Consider the following 18,057-nt stretch of genomic DNA (forward strand, 5'->3'; position numbering starts at 1 on the left):
CAGTCAGCAGGTAATAACAAATGATACTCCTGAATTTGAGCATCGCTTGCAATTATGGGGCTGTTTGTGAACTCCTAGAGGGCGATAAGCGCTTCAGGCAGTCAGAGGTTCTCATTAAATAAAAAGTGGAAAATTTCTCTACCATTAGGAATGATCCCTTCCCCCGCTATGGAGACGATGAAAAGATCAAAGTACAGCACATGCACTGCTGTCATCAGGCTGGGGCTACTCACTTGAGGCTGGGGAGATATCTTTATGCCAGTCATTCCTAAAGAGACATTTGCCCCTCTATGGCCATCATTACTAGAAAAGCCCATAGGAGTTCTAACTGACTAACAAGAATGCAACCTCTCCCCAGCTAGACTTCTGCCTATTACGATCTGTAGTGACAGTTCAAGTAAGGGTGCAGTTGCACTGCAGAACTCAATAATTTTGTACATAACTGCTTCCTAGATATATAAGTAATAGGTAAAAACTGATATAATTAAAGTATATCTAAAGGCAAAGGTTTCAATTCTGGATAGAGTGGTGTGAGGGCTAGAACATCTGTCAGGTTTTTGTTTTATTCCTGCCTGTTTCTGTGCTGGGGAGATTCACTGCCTTAATTTGCACCCAATGGTACACAGATGGCAAAATCCTGACAGCTTTTAATCATTTCCTACTCTTTTCAAAATATAAAACATTTTATCTTTAGTGTCCATTCACACTACCGCGACTTGTCAGGCGACTTGTCATCCTGACAAGTCGCGGTCCGACGCAGTCCATGCAGTGCTACAGGACCCGTTCTAATAGGAGCGACACAAGTCGTTCTGACTTAGAAAAAGGGTCCTGTACTACTTCGGGTGACCTCGGAGCAACTTGCATAGACATTCATTATATGAAGTCCGTGCAAGTCGCGCCAAAGTCGCGGTGCACGCGACATCACAGGTCGCCCCCGAAGTCGGAACGACCTAGTGTGAACCGGCACTTACTGAAAGTGAATAATGTATAAAACACTATATTAATTGCTGATGATTTCCTATATTTAAAAGAAAATTACACTTTTAATTGTTCAAAACTGAAGGATCCAAATCTAAAATATTCAGCACTTGAGTGACCTTAGGAACACTGAAAATAAAGAAACACGAGGCATTATGGGGACCTAGCATCTGACATATTTTTTGTTAGTTGCATGCAGTAAAAGTATCAGAGTAATACTTAAAGTGTCACTAAACCCACGCCATAAAAAAACAATCAATAAGTGGTGTATTAAATGCTGTTCATACTCACTCAGTCATTATCAGTGTCTTTTTCTGTATTCTGCAAAAAACCTGGTTGATCCTGCTGTTCTCTATCTCTACCTTATTTTCATTTCGCCAATTCAGCTAGGGATTTTGCAGCTGTGGTGGTAACTCTGCAAATGCTCCATTTTCAGTGAGTTTCTATGCTGCACATTTCCTCCCTATCACATCTGAGAAGCCCATGTGACTATAGAGTCACACATGGGGGTGTATACATAGTGGTAAATGACAGCCCACTCCCTTCCTCCCTACACCATGCCCACTAACCAGCTAAACACAATCGGGGTGGGATAATACTATAGATTACTGGAGGCTTCACCTCCCTCTTATTCTAAGACACAGGCTGGAAGGCTGTGACACAGCCTTTGACTGGCAAAAATTCACACACACTTATTTCAACACATGTTACTGCCAAAAAATGATAAAGATTTATTTTCAAATATATATATATATATATATATATATATATATGTATTTACCAGTTTAAAAATGTTTATTAATATTATTTATTTATTTTTACTCTTTACTAAAATAATTTAAATGCTGTCATCATCATCATCCAGATACAGAAATAGAAGCGACAATGTAAGTTGTGTGTTTAGTATCACTTTAAAGGTATTGATTTTCATGACAATGTTCTCCCTGCCTCCATCTACTGTTCTCTCTAGAAGGGCAGAGCCATCTTTGTTCAGGGATCATCCGGGGTCAGCATCTACTGTCTGGACTTGAGCTGCTGACTCAGAGCGGACACAATCATGTAAATCCTGGCCTTTGCAATGTTTGGCTGTCATCACAAATGTCTGACATCCTACTGCACTGCTGAGACTTTCTACAAAGTTACAATTTTTCAGTCTGACTCCTGGGGGAAAGGAGACTGAGGAATTGCGTCCTTGTGTCAGTCACCAGACTGATGACATCATCTTGGCCTAGGCAAAGTCACTTGACTGGGCCTAAAAAAAAATGTAAATTAAAAAGGCCAAGTTTGTTTGAAACGTTATACTCATGGTGTATCCCGGGAAATGCCAGGAATATTAGTTGTGTAGACTTGTTACTGAAGGATCTACTTTAGGAGAACATTCACCTGATTCAGGTGGTTACAGTTGATTTGGTAGTAACCTTATGTCTGTAAACCCTTCATGAGGGTCAGACATCCTTAGGACAAGCCTTTTTCATTGGGCCACATTTTTGTTGCTCCCAGTCTCTCCTACATAGTTCAACCCAAAGATGGATGTTCATAGAATGTTCTTTTATAAGGAAATTTGTGAAGTGGCCAGATCCTGCTTGTAAAATTGATTGCCATCTTAGATTTGTAGCAACCTTTGGGATCTCACCTATCAGAACTGGATCAACCACAAGACAACCTAGGCAGAAGTCTATAGTGTTATGGATGTCCAGGGAAGCTTAGCTATGATGTTCATTCTCCTGCAGTAAACCAGGGGACATCAAAATTGGTCAAAGATGTGCACCTGTCGGTCACTTCATAAAGTTGGTCTCTGATGAGGCCATATTAGTACAGACAACGCAAATATTGTGGCTTCTCTGTGTCTATTTCAATTCGTATTACTGTCAATCTAACAGGTTGGGAATGGGATAAGCTGCTTCCTTGCCTAGGGCCCCACTCTGCTTTAATCTCTCTCTGTCTCCTCTCTCCTGTACAGTAAAGGAACAAGATCCTAGTCACAGCTTCTTGGCATCAGTCCTCTAAGACAACACCTATACATTTTACAAACACTGGGACACAGAACTGATATTGCGGCAGTAAACTTTTATCTCCCTGTAGATTTAATAGAGTTTTAATTGGTCTAAATGGGACCCATTACTTTGTCCGTCATTACAAACTCCACTTTTGCTCAGAATCGCTGCCATAACTTTGAAGTTCTCCTACGGCATCATTAAGTCTCTCAAATCCTGTTAGATGCAACAGCATTTGCTTTTCCAAATAAGACATCCTTATAAACATCCTTCCACTTTGATATGCAAATGCCTTCTACATAAATGCAGGAATGACGGTAACGATAAGAAAAGTGATTGTTCGTCACTAGTACTTGTTCCTTCCCCAGAAAAATCTTAAAAGCAATAAGACAACAGATAAAAATGAAGCAATTTTGTTGTTTTTTTTAAATTGTATTTAATATGCTTCCTTTGTTTTTAACAGCTACACAAACCCTCTGTCAGCTGAACTGCATTTAATCCTAACCTGAGATATAATTCTTAAATATCCCTTGAAACTTAAACGATTTTTCTAAATTGCATCATTAGTAAACTTGTAAAGTTGATAATATATATATATATATATATATATATATATATTGTAAGGGGTTTAGGCTGCAGCTGTAAACATGCCCAAGACAGAGACACCCAAGTGTAGTTCAAGTGCATTTCTCCTGCACATTTATTTAGAAAGGCAATAAAAAAAACATAGTTCAATGCAGTTGGGCTTTGCACAGGAAGTCCATAGCTTAAAACATTTGCTCAAGCCACTACCTAAACTTATGTCAGTTGCTGGGTAACAGGGTACCCCCAAATCAAATAGGCAGGGCTCTAAGCACCAATCAGCTCCTAATATATATATATATATATATATATATATATATATATATATATATATATATACACACTGTATCTCCCAAAATTAAGTATACCCCTCACATTTTTGTAAATATCTTATTATATCTTTTTTTATGTGACAACACTGAAGAAATGACACTTTGCTACAATGTAAAGTAGTGAGTGTACAGCTTGTATAACAGTGTAAATTTGCTGTCCCCTCAGAATAACTCAACACACAGCCATTAATGTCTAAACCACTGGCAACAAAAGTGAGTCCACCCTAAGTGAAAGTATCCAAATTCGGCCCAATTAGCCATTTTCCCTCCCCGGTGTCATGTGACTTGTTAGTGTTACAAGGTCTCAGGTGTGAATGGGGAGCGGGTGTGTCCAATTTGGTGTTATCGCTCTCACTCTCTCTTACCAGTCACTGGAAGTTCAACATGGCACCTCATGGCAAAGAACTCTCTGAAGATCTGAAAAAAATTATTGTTGCTCTAAATAAAGATGGCCTAGGCTATACGAAGATTGCCAAGACCCTGAAACTGAGCTGCAGCATGGTGGCCAAGACCATATAGTGGTTTAACAGGACAGGTTCCACTCAGAACAGGCCTTGCCATGGTCGACCAAAGAAGTTGAGTGCATGTGCTCAGCGTCACATCCAGAGGCTGTCTTTGGGAAATAGACGTATGAGTGCTGGCAGCATAGCTGAAGGATATTGAAGTGGTGGGGGGGGGGGGGTCGACCTGTCAGTGCTCAGACCATACGTCGCACACTGCATCAAATTGGTCTGCATGGCTGTCATCCCAGAAGGAAGCCTCTTCTAAAGATGATGCACAAGAAAGCCCGGAAACAGTTTGCTGAAGACATGCAGACTAAGGACATGGATTGAAGGAACCATGTCCTGTGGTCTGATGAGACCAAGATAAACTTACTTGGTTCAGATGACTTCTGAGACTGGGCCGCAGTGCAGTATTCCAACATGATAACGGCCCCAAACACAGCTCCAAGATAATCACTGCCTTGCTGAAGGAGCTGAGGGTAAAAGTGATGGACTGGCCAAGCATGTCTCCAGACCTAAACCCTATTGAGCATCTGTGGGGCATCCTCAAACAGAAGGTGGAGGAGCACAAGGTCTTTAACATCCAACAGCTCTGTGATGTTGTTATGGAGGAGTGGAAGATGACTCCAGTGGCAACCTGTGAGACTCTGGTGAACTCCATGTCCAAGAGGGTTAAAGCAGTGCTTGAAAATAATGATGGCCACACAAAATATTGACGCTTTGGGCCCAATTTGGACATTTTAACTTAGGGACATTTTAACTCACTTTTGTTGCCAGCGGTTTAGATATTACTGGCTGTGTGTTGAGTTATTTTGAGGGGACAGCAAGTTACAGCAAGACAACAGTTTACACTGTTATACAAAATGTGTACACTCACTACTTTACATTGTAGCAAAGTGTCATTTCTTTAGTGTTGTCACATGAAAAGGTATAATAAAATATTTACAAAAATGTGAGGGTTGTACTCACTTTTGTGAGATAATGTATATATGAGCCTGATACCTGGAGCCCAGAGGCTTTGTGGAGTTTTAGGTGGAATAAAGTTTCTAGTTCAAGGTCCAATCAAAACTGGACCTTAAACTAGAGGCTTGACCCCCTACTAAAACTCTAAAATGTCTCTAAGCTCCAATTATCAGGCTTTAAAAAATATATGTATTTATTTAAAAAAAAACTTTAGGGGGTGTTGTTAATCCCTTTTAAGCCCACCACGTGTGTTACAATTTGGTTGTACAATTTCCTTTAGATTTACCAAGTATGTAATGCAGAGGACTGCATAATTTGTTGCAAATTGATTTGTTTAAGCAGGTCCTCATATTACATAGTTTAGATAGAACTAAAGTTGATTGCACAGAGGTTGTATGGTCAGATTGTAATGTGTGTATTGAGCTGTAAAGCGGAGCTCCAGGCTCCTTCAGTAAAAATTAAAAGTCAGCAGCTGCAAATACTGTATTAATATTAGGACACTTACCTGTCCACGAATCCAGTAGTGTCTTCACCCGAGGTGATTTTTCAATCGGCTCTCAGGTGCTGCTGCCACCATCTTGGCTGAGGGAAACCGGCAGTGAAACCTTGCGGATTCAGAGCCGGCTTCCTACTGCTCATGCGCGTGGGGAAGGAGGAGAGGGGACGAACTTCAGGCTGAGTTTGCAACGGCAACCCCCAAAAGGTGCCAAATGTGCCAGCAGAGGTAGGGGGGAGACAAACAAGAGAGCTTCCCCTTTTGGGTAAACTCCACTTTAAAGAGTTCTTTAAGTGGCCTGCTCTTTGTGCAATTGGTAGATTTTTCTCCCAAGGACATGGGGTTAGAATTCACCAAATAGGTGGCCTTCCCAATAGTTTTCCAATGAGTCAAGGGGACTCAGTCCCTTGTTGTCTGTACTGTACTGTGTGTGCCTATAGTAAATCCACCCTGTTGCATGGCAAGAAATGTTGGATACTAAAAGCAGCTAGCAGCAAGGAAATTCCTATCTTATACAGGGAAAAAAGGACAGTTGTAGTTAAAAAAACTCCTAATATGGTGGGGACCACCATTGGGAAAAATATTTAGTTTTTTTTTTTTTTTAAATGCAGGGCTTTTTTTTTTCAGCGGGAACGTGGAGGAACGGAGTACTGGCACCTCCAGCATTAAATCTACAGTATGTAATGGCAATGGGTGCTGGGGATCTCTTGTTGCAGGGGTGGGTCGATTGTTGTTGTGGGGGATGTATTGTTTCTGGGAGGGTCTTATGTTGCTGGGGAGGGTGGCCAATTGTTGCTGGGAGTGATCTACTATTGAGGGAGGGGTCTATTGATGATGGCTTCTGAGGAATCTATTATTACTGGAAGGGGTCTATTGCTGCTGGGGGGGGAGTTGTTACAGGGGGTCTATTGTTGCTGAGGGGGGTCTATTATTGCTAGAGGGGCTATTGTTGCTGGCTGCAGGGGATCTATTTTGCTGCTTTTATTGTTATCATTAACCCCTAACCCTGGCACCTCCCGGACCTTTAAGAAGTTTCTGACGCTGGGAGGCGGGGCAGGGTTTCTGATCAAGTGACCGCCGTGATTGGCTGCCACTTCGGTTACATGATTGGAAAGCTCCTGATCACAAGTGTAGATCGGGAGCTTTCCATTAGCTGCCGGTAACTGTGGCACATCTCTGTTTACATTCTGATACACATATATGCAGCCTCTCTGTGTTAAGGCCCACCCACTGAGAGGCCGCATATTTGTGTACCACCGGTGCAAAGAGGTTAACAAATTCTATTCAAATTACTTAGCACCACAACTTATACTTGGTTGTGTATTCTCTAAAAGAGGAACCAAAGGTTGGATCCAAGGGACGGTGTTTGGAGGTGGGTAGGGGGTGAAGACAAGGGGTGACTCAGAAGGAGGGAGTACCTGCACCTATTCTATGTGGAAAAGAGCCCTGTAAAAATGTATGCAGTTAACACATGTAATGATATCATCCACCATATGAGTTTTTTTTTCCTATTTTGCATGCCTTCATTTCTTTTTTTTGTCCATATTACCATGCAAGCTGGGCTGTCCAGAAAAAGTGGCAGCGACAGGGGTTGGGACAAACTACAAAACTTTTGGGGCTGAAAAGAAAGTTTACCATTGATTTCCTTGACTTAAAGGACATCTAAAGCCCAAAACAATAGACTTTAATATTTTCCAGCTTACCATCCTTAGATATGGTGGCTGTATTAGATTTCATTTTTTTGGTTAATAACATTTTCAACAACTTTAGACCTGTTGACCTTGCCAGAAATGCAGTGTCCTTGTCACTTTCTTTGAGATGAACTGAAAGCACTAACAATCTTATGTTCTTCTGTAAACTACTACCCAGTCACGTGTAAAGGAGACAAGGACATATTTGTAGTCTAACCTGGATGACAATCATGGCTCCCTCCATAGATACCATGGAGTGAGTGAGGGTAGTCCACATAGGAAAGAAAGTGTGCTATTCACAGGATTAAAAGGAAAAAAGCCTAAGCTAATAAAACGAATGCAGCCACCTCAGCAAAGAACTGGTACACTGCAATATTTACAATTTTATTTTGGATTTATTTTAGGTACTTATATAACACTGTCAATTTATGCAGCGCTTTACATATACATTGACATCAGTCCCTACCCTCAAGGAGCTTACAATCTAGGGTCCCTAACTCACATTCATACATACACATACTAGGGCCAATTTAGACAGGAGCCAATTAGCCTACCAGCATGTCTTTGGAGTGTGGGAGGAAACCGTAAATCCCTGGAGGAAACCAACACAGGCACAGGGAGAACATGCAAACTCCAGGCAAGTAGTGTCATGGTTGGGATTTGAACCAGCGACCCTATTTGCTGCTAGGTGAAAGTACTAACCACTAAACCAATTTAGATATGCTTTAATTATTCAAGCATCCATGGCAGTGTTTTAGTTTATCTCAGCCCTTGTCACTGTTGCTTTTTCATTGGACAGTTTGCCTTGCATTTAAATGTGCAAAAAAAATTACACATAAAGGCATGTTAGATAAAAACAGGAATGTATATATTATTACTGTCATCGCATGTATTACCCCATACCTTTATCAAAATACACTTTTTGTGATTTTTTTCTTTTAACATGCCTTCTTATATACTCTCTTTTTTTTTCTATTTTAATCTATATAGCTCACAATTTGGAACAATGTCCTCCAGCACAGTCAGTGTCAATTTTTAAAGTGGTCCTAAATACTTTTTTTCTTTAATTAAAACATAAAAAGAGATCTCTACTTAACTGCTCTGTGTGATACTGGTCCCTTACCTCTTCTTTAGCGGTCCTCCGCTGGTGCTCTCCCATCCTCCTTACAAGTGCCCCCTTAGCTGCTGTGGGGCAGGGCCGGAGCAAGAGCCCTCCTCTGAGTTACACAACACACTCCCTCCTCGCAGGATTTGATGGATACCAGCAGGAGCCATAGGCTCCTACTGCTCTCAGTGTAGCTTGTGAGGCCGGGAAGAGGTGAGAGAAGACCTGCAGCTGAGCACAGCACTAGATTGATAGAGGACTATGGTAAGTGTTTGGGGGGGGGGGGGGTGGTAGTTAGTGGGGTGTTTTTTCAATGCTGAGGATAAATTAAGGTAAAAAAAAAGCTATACTTTAGAGCTATTGTAAATTTTAATGTGTGCTGAAGGTACAGTGCCATGCATATTGTTGAATGGTTTTACGATATTGATGATCTGTCTAATATAGGTCATCACTCGCCAACTATTAATCAGAAATATGAAATGCTCCATCAAGGGAATCCAGAAGGGATTCAAAACTATCCTGCATTAGTGGAATCACTTTATTTCTATAGACAGCTTCCATTCATTTCCAATTCCTGTTTGAAATGCTAATGCATAGAAAATCCTCTGGCAATATATACAGTAATTTTACTATTCAATGTCCTCATTTTTTCTACAAAAATATCAATGAAAACATATTCTGGTTGACAGCTGTTTGTTATTTTCAAGCAGTGTCAGTTGGGTAAAATATGCATTTTTTTCACGAATGTGATATCAAGAGAGGGGAGAATTGTTTTAAAACAGACATGTGTTTTGCTCATGATCCACTACTCTGTACAGCCAGAGGGGGTGATGAAAGACCTTCTTCCTATGATCCAAAAACACTCTAGTTGGAACTTACACAGAGCTGAAGGCTCTCCCCTCAACCCCCATATGACAGCACAGAGCCAATCACCAAGCACCAGCCATGTTGCATGAGACGTGGAGGAATGAGTCACGTGCTTCTTCATACCCAGAATGTGGTGACTGAACGGGGCTGTGGAGAGCAAATGAAAGGTATGTTCTACTGGGGTGGAAAGCATTAAAGTGAACCTGTTGCTTTGCCCTATATGTGCAAAGTGCAGGTTTGTGTTAAAGCAGGGTTTCTCAACTCCGGTCCTCAGGGCACACTAACAGACCAGATTTTAAGTATTACCTTGGGGAGATGCAGGCTAGAATACTACAATCACTGAGCAGCAAATGATATCACCTGTGATGTATTTCAGTTATCTTGCAAACCTGGCCTGTTAGTGTGCCCTGAGGACCGGAGTTGAGAAACACTGTGTTAAAGGACAGTGACTTTCATTACTAATTTGCAGTATGGTGGCCGAGGTTCACTTGAAATCCTTGTTGGTCTTCTCCAAATGCCCCCGTTTCCTTTCACAGTCCAAAAATGTACTAGTGGGGAAAATAGTCAACTGAAAGGCCTCTGTTATCTCCCAGTGACCCTAGGGGAGAGACTATACCTAAGTTCCTAAGTTTATCCAAACAGTGTGACCATTATCACTCTTCCAGCTGGATTGTCCCATTTATGTAATATTATAGCCGTTTTATATTAACTTTTCTAATAAAACACTTTATTTTTACAGGGTCCCTCTCCACTGAGTACCAATGTACTCAGTGGAGAAGCCTTAATGTAAGAGGCAACAGCCCCTAATGTAAGAGGCACTTCCCAATGACCAGTGATTATAAGGGGAACCTATCCTACTGATTAGCAATGTAACAGGGCCTTTCTGCACTGATCCACAATGTAAGTGTGCACTTCTCAACTGACCACCAATTAAAGAGGGCACCGTTCCACTGACCGCCAAAGTAAGAGGGAACTTCTCCACTGACCATCAATAAAAGATGGAACTATTCCACATGCTACCAATGAAAGAGGATATTGTTCCCCTGACCAGCAATATAATAAGGCACATCTTTATTGGCTACAAATGTAAGGGGAACTTCCCAACAGACCACCAAAGTAGGAGGGCGTGTCTTCACTCACTACCATTGCAAAGGCAAGCAAGTTCCCACTGATCACCAATATAAGGAGGCCCTACATTGATCACCAATATAAGGGGGCACTTCACCATTGACCATCAGTAAAAAAAAGGAAATTACAGTATTTACTGCCTGTGTTTTCTTTCTGTCCAATATAACTATTAATTAATTTAAAAATGTATTAATTAAATAATTAAAAATTCTGTAATATTGAGCAACAGGTGCTAAAAATGATCAATCCTAAATTTCAAAAACTCTAGTTAAGTCACAATCTCTATTTATAATTACACCCACAACCTACTGATCATGGTAAAGTAACATATGCTGTAGGTACTGTATATTAGTAGCAGGAAGAAGTTCCCTGAGACCTGAAAATTAATATAGGGGTTCCTCATGGTAAAAAGTTTGAAAAATTCAAATCAGGAGGAAACCTACAACAGGTGAACATACAGGTTGCGTCCTTGGTGGGAATCAAATCTAACAAGTGCTGCATGACAGTTTCTAACCACAAAAATTCAATATAGAGAATCACTCGGTGTTGCTTCAATGAAAGGATCTGCTTGGTTTCTTGGAAGGTGGATGCTCTAACGTTTCTGGTGGATGTCAGCAGGGAAATTTCACTGCTTTGCCACATGAATCACTCCAAAGAAGACTGAGACTTAAAGGAAAAACCTCCTACACAAATGATGTGGCCTTAGCAACTTGATATAGTGGTATTTGCTGGTAGATATTGCATGACTTTGTATTTTAATAAAAAGCAACATATATTAATAGCTTACCTTGTCCATGTAGACAAAGAATAGGATAAGGAGTATTAGCTCAGCCAAAAGAATAATCAGCAAAATGATGAAAAACTGCAAAAGAAGTCAACAAATGAAATGTCAATGTACTGCCAGAGATCAGCAGAACTGAGATGCAAAAAAAGACTAAAAAAAAAGAGCTATTTTCGTGGAGTGGAGGTAGTGCCTTAAAGGGGAAAATACAGTTGTTGGTGGTTTAAAAAGTCACATGGTGGACCAGCAAACCTTTTCCTTGAAACCGCGATTACTGACCTTGTTGGTCAGTTTTTAAGGTGTGCGATCACTGCACCCAGAGGTGATTGGTGGTTGGAGCATTCCTGGATAGTCACCTTTTTTCATTTGTTCAAAGTGTGGACTTTTTTGGAGCACCTATAATTTTATTTATGGACATTTATATCTAAGAGCACGTTCACTTATGTATCACTGAATGATCTTTTAGATGCAGATGCTTTTCATTAATAGTATGTGAATATATGATGAATTCGGTTTTATTAAGTCACAATGTTTATGCGGTACCACACTAGGATATGTTTATGGTGGTTTATGATTAATTACGTTTGATAGATTCATTACGTACATATTTTTTTTATATCATAATGCACAATTTTATATTTTATTATATGTATATGTTTAAAGGAACAGCACACAATTGTTTAGATTTTAATGTGCAAAACAACATGACAATCCGAAATTAAATGTAAAATATTCACATAGTAAACATTTATATTGGCATAAAGGATCCACACAAGACTGATGTGCAGTCATACTTTTATGAGTGAAAAACAATGGGATGAACACAATTGGTTTCTTATATTTCTTATCAGTGACATCTCTCTGAGATGAAAGTTCTCAAATATGCCATTCCCAGCACAGTGTATCAATGCTCATGTTGATTTTTTGCATAGGGAAAATAGGTGGAGCTGTGATTTCAGGATTAAATATTGGTTTTGTGTATAAGAAGCCAATGAATGGGAAATGTAAATTAACCACCCACCAGTAAATCACAGTTCTTTTGTGTACACCTTGTATGTCTGGCAGCATCTTTGTTCAGGCCCATCTTTCAGGGTGCAAGGTACCCCAGCCTGCCCTTCCTTTTCTATTAATGGTAAGTTCAGACTGAATACAAAATATTAGTGGGAAGAGTTGGATCTATAGATGAAGACTAAAATGTACTTAGTGGGGGCTGCTTGGCAAAGATGATAACACCCGATCTGATTCTTCTTACAATGGTGGATGGAGTTAATTGGGTAGCACCTTGCTCCTTGCAGCCCCTATAGACAATCCTATGATCCTCCTGGTTATATGCACTGCCTCTATACAGGAAGCAAGACTCTCCTACTTTTCATTTTTCTCCATCCAACCATTATTAACAAACAATTTAACATCCAGATAATATAGGGCTCTGTGTTTTCGGGCTAAAATGTTTACAGCATGCAAGCTATGCATGTTTCCTTACCTCTATTCATTGCCTGGCTCAAATAAACACTCCTGAACATCACACACTTTTCATGCTTGCCTTCCTTTAATTTAATTTTGAGGCTAAAGATGAACATACACTGAAAGAACTTCAGTTGGTTCCTAATGAATAGGCTGAAAATAGATCAGTTGGTGACCCTGTTGGCACCACTCCACCCTGACATCCTTCAACTGAAAAATCAAAGGAGGTAGAAAATTTCTGGCTGAACAGCAACTGCATCCAATCAGATATTTTGACAGTTGGCAGCATTGGTATTCGCTTATCCACACCATTTAGCATGAACTGAAGAATATGTTAAATTTATTTTATTTAGGGTATAGACTGAATAAAGATAATCTATTGGTGTATGGTCAGCTTTAAAGGGTGGCATCTGTTGTCTCCTTTATCGTTCTTAAAGGTAAAAATATTTTCTCAGGTGAGGTCCTCTAATCCTGACATTAGACAGGCTCTGCCCCTTGTCTTCAAGACCCTCAGCTGCCCATGGGCTGATGTGGACCCTGCAATCTTGCACTATCCCTATGTCCATAATTATTTGAATGATCCTGATGAAGCTTGGAAAGGGTCATCAGGTTTAGAAAGCATGGAATGTGTTGCTCTTTCATTGGTACAGACCTAATTTCCAGTATGCTAGAACTTAAACATCCTCAAGTACATTACCCATTTTTTGCAATTGCTTATGACTGTATAAATGAACAATGTGTACATATTAATTCAGATTAAAAAGCCTAAATTGCTTGCTACTTACACTTAAAAGTAGGCACTTGTTTTCCTTGATAGCACCTAGACAACCGAGGAAGCCGGTCACCATGACGATTGTGCCAATGGCAATCACTAAATTTGCTGCTGAGAGCGATGGAAAACTGGGAGAAAATGTTGCAAAGTTTCCTTGTGATACAGACAGCCATATTCCAACTCCCAGCAATCCGCATCCGCAGAGCTGAAAGACAAAACAATGAAAAAAACTCAGTAAAGCAGCCCCTAAAAAATTCTAGCTGGTATAGTAATCAAAACCAGCAATCATATAAAAAAAACTATACAAATCAGTTTTTCATTTTTTTTTTTCAAATTTTATAAAAGTAAACCCTTGGATTGATTAAACCATTAAAGTGTTATTGATTTTTAATATTGTCATCCTTGGATGTTTTTTGCTTTTTTGTAGACTCATATTGATGACCTGCCATCTTGCAGCTGCCATTGAATCCATTTGTACATGCAACATGACCCTCAAACAAGTAAAGCTTGTACGAGCAAACCTATTTCAAACATGATATTATCATTGCCATGTTACTTGAGAAACATTCCCAGTTAGGAGAGAGACATACTGTATTACAATGCATGAGACCATCATTTTAAAGAGAAGTGCATGTGTTAAGAGACTATAAAAATTTACTATGTTATTTTTTTTTTTTTACCATGTTATAACAAAAAAGCTACCAAGTTAAAGGAAACTGCTGGTGTGTAAGCCAAAAGTTTTACGGGTCAGTCCACCAAACTATTTAGCTACTGGATGGAGTCTGTAGGTCTGAGTAACCTGTTTTCTATTTTGTTTTTTGTTCCTCTTGAAGTCTCCATTAGTGAGATCATCTTGCCATAGGTCCTGGCTCTGTCCTTGCCTTCTTTGGAGTTTTAGGTTTTACCTGTTCCAGTCTAAATAATGCAAAATAAATACTAAAATTACCAGGGGGATTGGGTCCCACACATAATGGGCACAGCAGGTATGCAGACCCAGAATCTCACCTCTTGGGAGATACAACAAACCCGCTTTGTTATTTTTACCTACAGGTAAGCCTATAATAAGGCTTCCCTGTAGGTAAAATGAATATCTCCTATACAGTGCACCCTTCATGCAGCCAATGATGTCAGCGGCGCATGCGCTCTGAAGGTTCGGCATACCCTGTCGGATCTTCAGAGCTTCCTGCCGGAACCAAGGGCTCCCACGTGCATGCGCGGAAGCCTGCAAACCCAGAAGAAAGGCCCAGGATAACATGTGAGCCCTCTCAGTGGTGACCAGGTACCACTGGGAGGGCTTTGTTCTAAGGTAAGCATTTCATAATGTGCTAGTATGCAATGCATGGCATTGTCTTGCAGGTTTTTTTTGTTTTATTTTCTTTTTTCCGTGGTTTACAACCCCTTTAACACTTCTGCAGACATGGAACACTGTTATATGAATTTGGGTAGACATCCTCTAAACCTCTCATCTACCTGAGAGATCTGGAACAATTTCAAAGTCTTAAACTTTTTTTCTGCCTGCCTTGGGGCTTTTTTCTAGGACTTGGCTGGTCCAAGTGGCATTGAAGCATATTTTAAACCCAAAATAATAAATGTGATATATTGTAGCTTATCTGTTCTTAGATGAGTTGGCCACATTAGCTAACTTTTTCAGACTTTTTTTTTCACCTAGTGATCCTGGGAATAACACACTTCTTGTCCTTTCATGTCTATGCTTTTTTTTCTCCACTATATCTATGGGGACAGCCATGGTTGTCAAGCTGGACTTCAAACATGTCTGTCTTTTTTCCTCTCTATTACATAGTTGATTGATGGGACTAGCAGGTTACACAATAAAGATAGGGTTCATTGCGTATTCCATGGATGATACATTTCTGGCAAGATCACCAGGTATTTTCTTTTAGTTGCTGAAAATGTTCTTAGCGTGAAAAATAAAAACTAATACCACCACTGCAACTGAGAACTGGTAAGCTGCAATACATTACATTTTTGATTTTGAGTTTAAATGCACTTTAAAGGGTTTTTTCACTTTTATCAAAAAACTGCCTATGCAAATAAAGGGTGTCTGTAGACAAAAACAAACAAATGTTTGTACCTCTTGAAGCCTGACTGGAATATGTCCAGGATGTTACTAGGTCTTTGCTAAGAAAGGCCTAGTACTTTCTGCTCACATCCACCATCAAAGGACTGAGCTCTTAAATGCTATGCTCAGAGCTACTGCATCGGGGAGATAAAAAGTATATGAGGAGGTATGAATCAGAGAAAGAGCTCACTCCTGTGATGGTGAAGGTGAGAAGTAATGACTAGGCCTCTCTTAGCAAAGTCCTGGCTCAGTCAGGTGTCAGGAGGTACTTACACCTTGCAAAGGCATTTTTCAACTTTAGTCAGGGATGCTCAGTTTGCTACGGACACCCCTTACCTGTATAAGCAGTTTTTTGGTGAAGATTACCTAACCTTTTAATTTTTAATGTCAAGCTGAAACTTGGACGATTCTGTTCACAGTGAGTTTTTATATGTTTCTATATGTTTTTTTTTATACTGTTTGTATATACTTTTTTAGAACCTTAGCTCCTTGGTAGAACACCTATACCTATCACATCTGATTTTCCCACAACCTAACCTCTAAGACAGGGATCTCCAAACTTCGGCCCTCCAGCTGTTGCGGGACTACGCGTCCCACTCTTACATTCGCTGACTAGACATGATGGGAATTGCAGTTCCTGAAAAAGTGGAGGGCTATAGTTTGGAGACCGCTCTAAGAGTTGCCATGGATCATAAAGGGGGTGTTTCTTGCTAGACTCATAATTCTTAAAACACACAACTACAAAAAAATCTAGTTCCTTCTTACTGTCAGCTACTAAATGAAAGCTGAAATTTAAAGACCTTAATATTGGGGTTAGATGGGCTACAATATTTCTACTAACCAGAGGGAGAGATGTGTGGATAAAAATATATATCTGTATGGTTATTTATTTACAGCTACTAGGCTTAATCATTTATTTCACAATCGCCTGTACAGGTTCCTCGGCCGTTTATCACAGAGAAATCCTACAGGCGTCATCTATTGTATATCAAGCGAGAATTGGATTTGAAGCAATGGTGCCCACGGGAATTTAGTTACAATTGCATCCTAATTCAGCCCTCAATCACTGCAGGTTTTTTTGGCCAATATTAAACCTGGAGAAAATAGCCATACAAAGTTGAGCCTTTTCTGTCATGGAGTTATTCAAAAAGATTACTTTTTCATATGAAACCCACAAAACGCCATTAAAGGCCAATTCAATTATGATGCTGAGAACATAAATTAAAGTTTTTAGTCTGGCGCAGATTTTACTTATCAACCCTTAATATAACTCTCTAAGTGGTCCCAGGACTTCAGCACATTTCCTTTTATTTTAAATAAAATACGGATGTAACAGACCACAAAAGCTATAAAGGGAGGCTGAGTATAAAACACCAACTGCATGATGCTACAGTGATTATTTCTAATTCTTACATAGGGCAGAAAAACACGATCCAAACAAAGAGCGACAGTCTCTTTTTCAAAGGTCCACTTTATATTGTTTTTTTAAAGCCGTGCACACAATTGTAGCTATTATCATAGTTTACCTAAAAGGGATGTGAATCTCATATATTTACAAGTTAGTTAGGGGTTCTTCTTTTCATACTAATGGGTGAATACTCCGTATATTGGCTGTCCACTGCTGAACAGTTGCTGAGATAAAATCAGTTTCAGGATAAGCAACAAAAAAAAGGAGAAGGTGAAAAATTATTTATAAAAAAAAATTGATTTGGCAAAATATTTCTTGATGATACACTTTTGAAGCTTACATATGTATAAAAACCTAGTGGTGTTTTAAAGGAAAAAAATGTCAAGCTTTTTATCTAATACCTTTTCAATTTGGGACAGATTTGTCAACAACCAAAGATACACCCAAAAAAAGATTTCTTATCCAAGAGTGTCATCTAGTGGTGTCTATAAAATATAAATGCACCTTTACAAAATTGGTTAGACTATGGGGTTACTAAAGGCAAATATACTGTGCACTTTCCAAAGTGCAGTTGCTTCACAGCTTAGTAAATGAGCAAAAACTTTGCTGACTTCCATCATCCAATCATGTGCAAGCAAAAATGCATTTTTTTTTTTCCTTGCAGGTGATTGGGTACTCTTTGCAAAGTGAAGCTTTACCTAATTTCTGAATGATCACAAAAACATCTCAAGTTGATGCCATAATCATGCTGCTTTTGCCCACTGTCCCATTGGACACTGGCCCTTACGCTGAGATAGGAGGAGCAGCAAGGCGCAATCAACTAAGTAGGAAGTATTGCAGATATATGTAATGAAAAACTATGGGTACTGCAACATACATATATAATTGCAAACTATACATAGAAACACCTTCT

At 39.7% G+C, this 18,057-nt stretch overlaps 1 protein-coding gene across 3 annotated transcripts in view; it reads right to left on the reverse strand.

Moving 5' to 3' along the window:
• The window catches only part of TSPAN9 (tetraspanin 9), a 989,451-nt gene that overhangs the window by 374,567 nt on the left and 596,827 nt on the right, over positions 1–18,057 (reverse strand). For all 3 annotated transcript variants that reach the window (XM_082255249.1, XM_082255248.1, XM_082255247.1), the window contains 2 exons: positions 13,670–13,861; positions 11,427–11,501 (listed from right to left, as the gene is read on the reverse strand). In XM_082255249.1, coding sequence (XP_082111375.1) covers positions 11,427–11,501; positions 13,670–13,861 — 267 coding nt within the window. The remainder of the gene's footprint in view (positions 1–11,426; positions 11,502–13,669; positions 13,862–18,057) is intronic.

This window comes from Pelophylax lessonae (genome assembly GCF_965119305.1).
Source record: "Pelophylax lessonae genome assembly, chromosome: 4".
In the NCBI taxonomy this organism is placed as follows: Eukaryota; Metazoa; Chordata; class Amphibia; order Anura; family Ranidae; genus Pelophylax; species Pelophylax lessonae.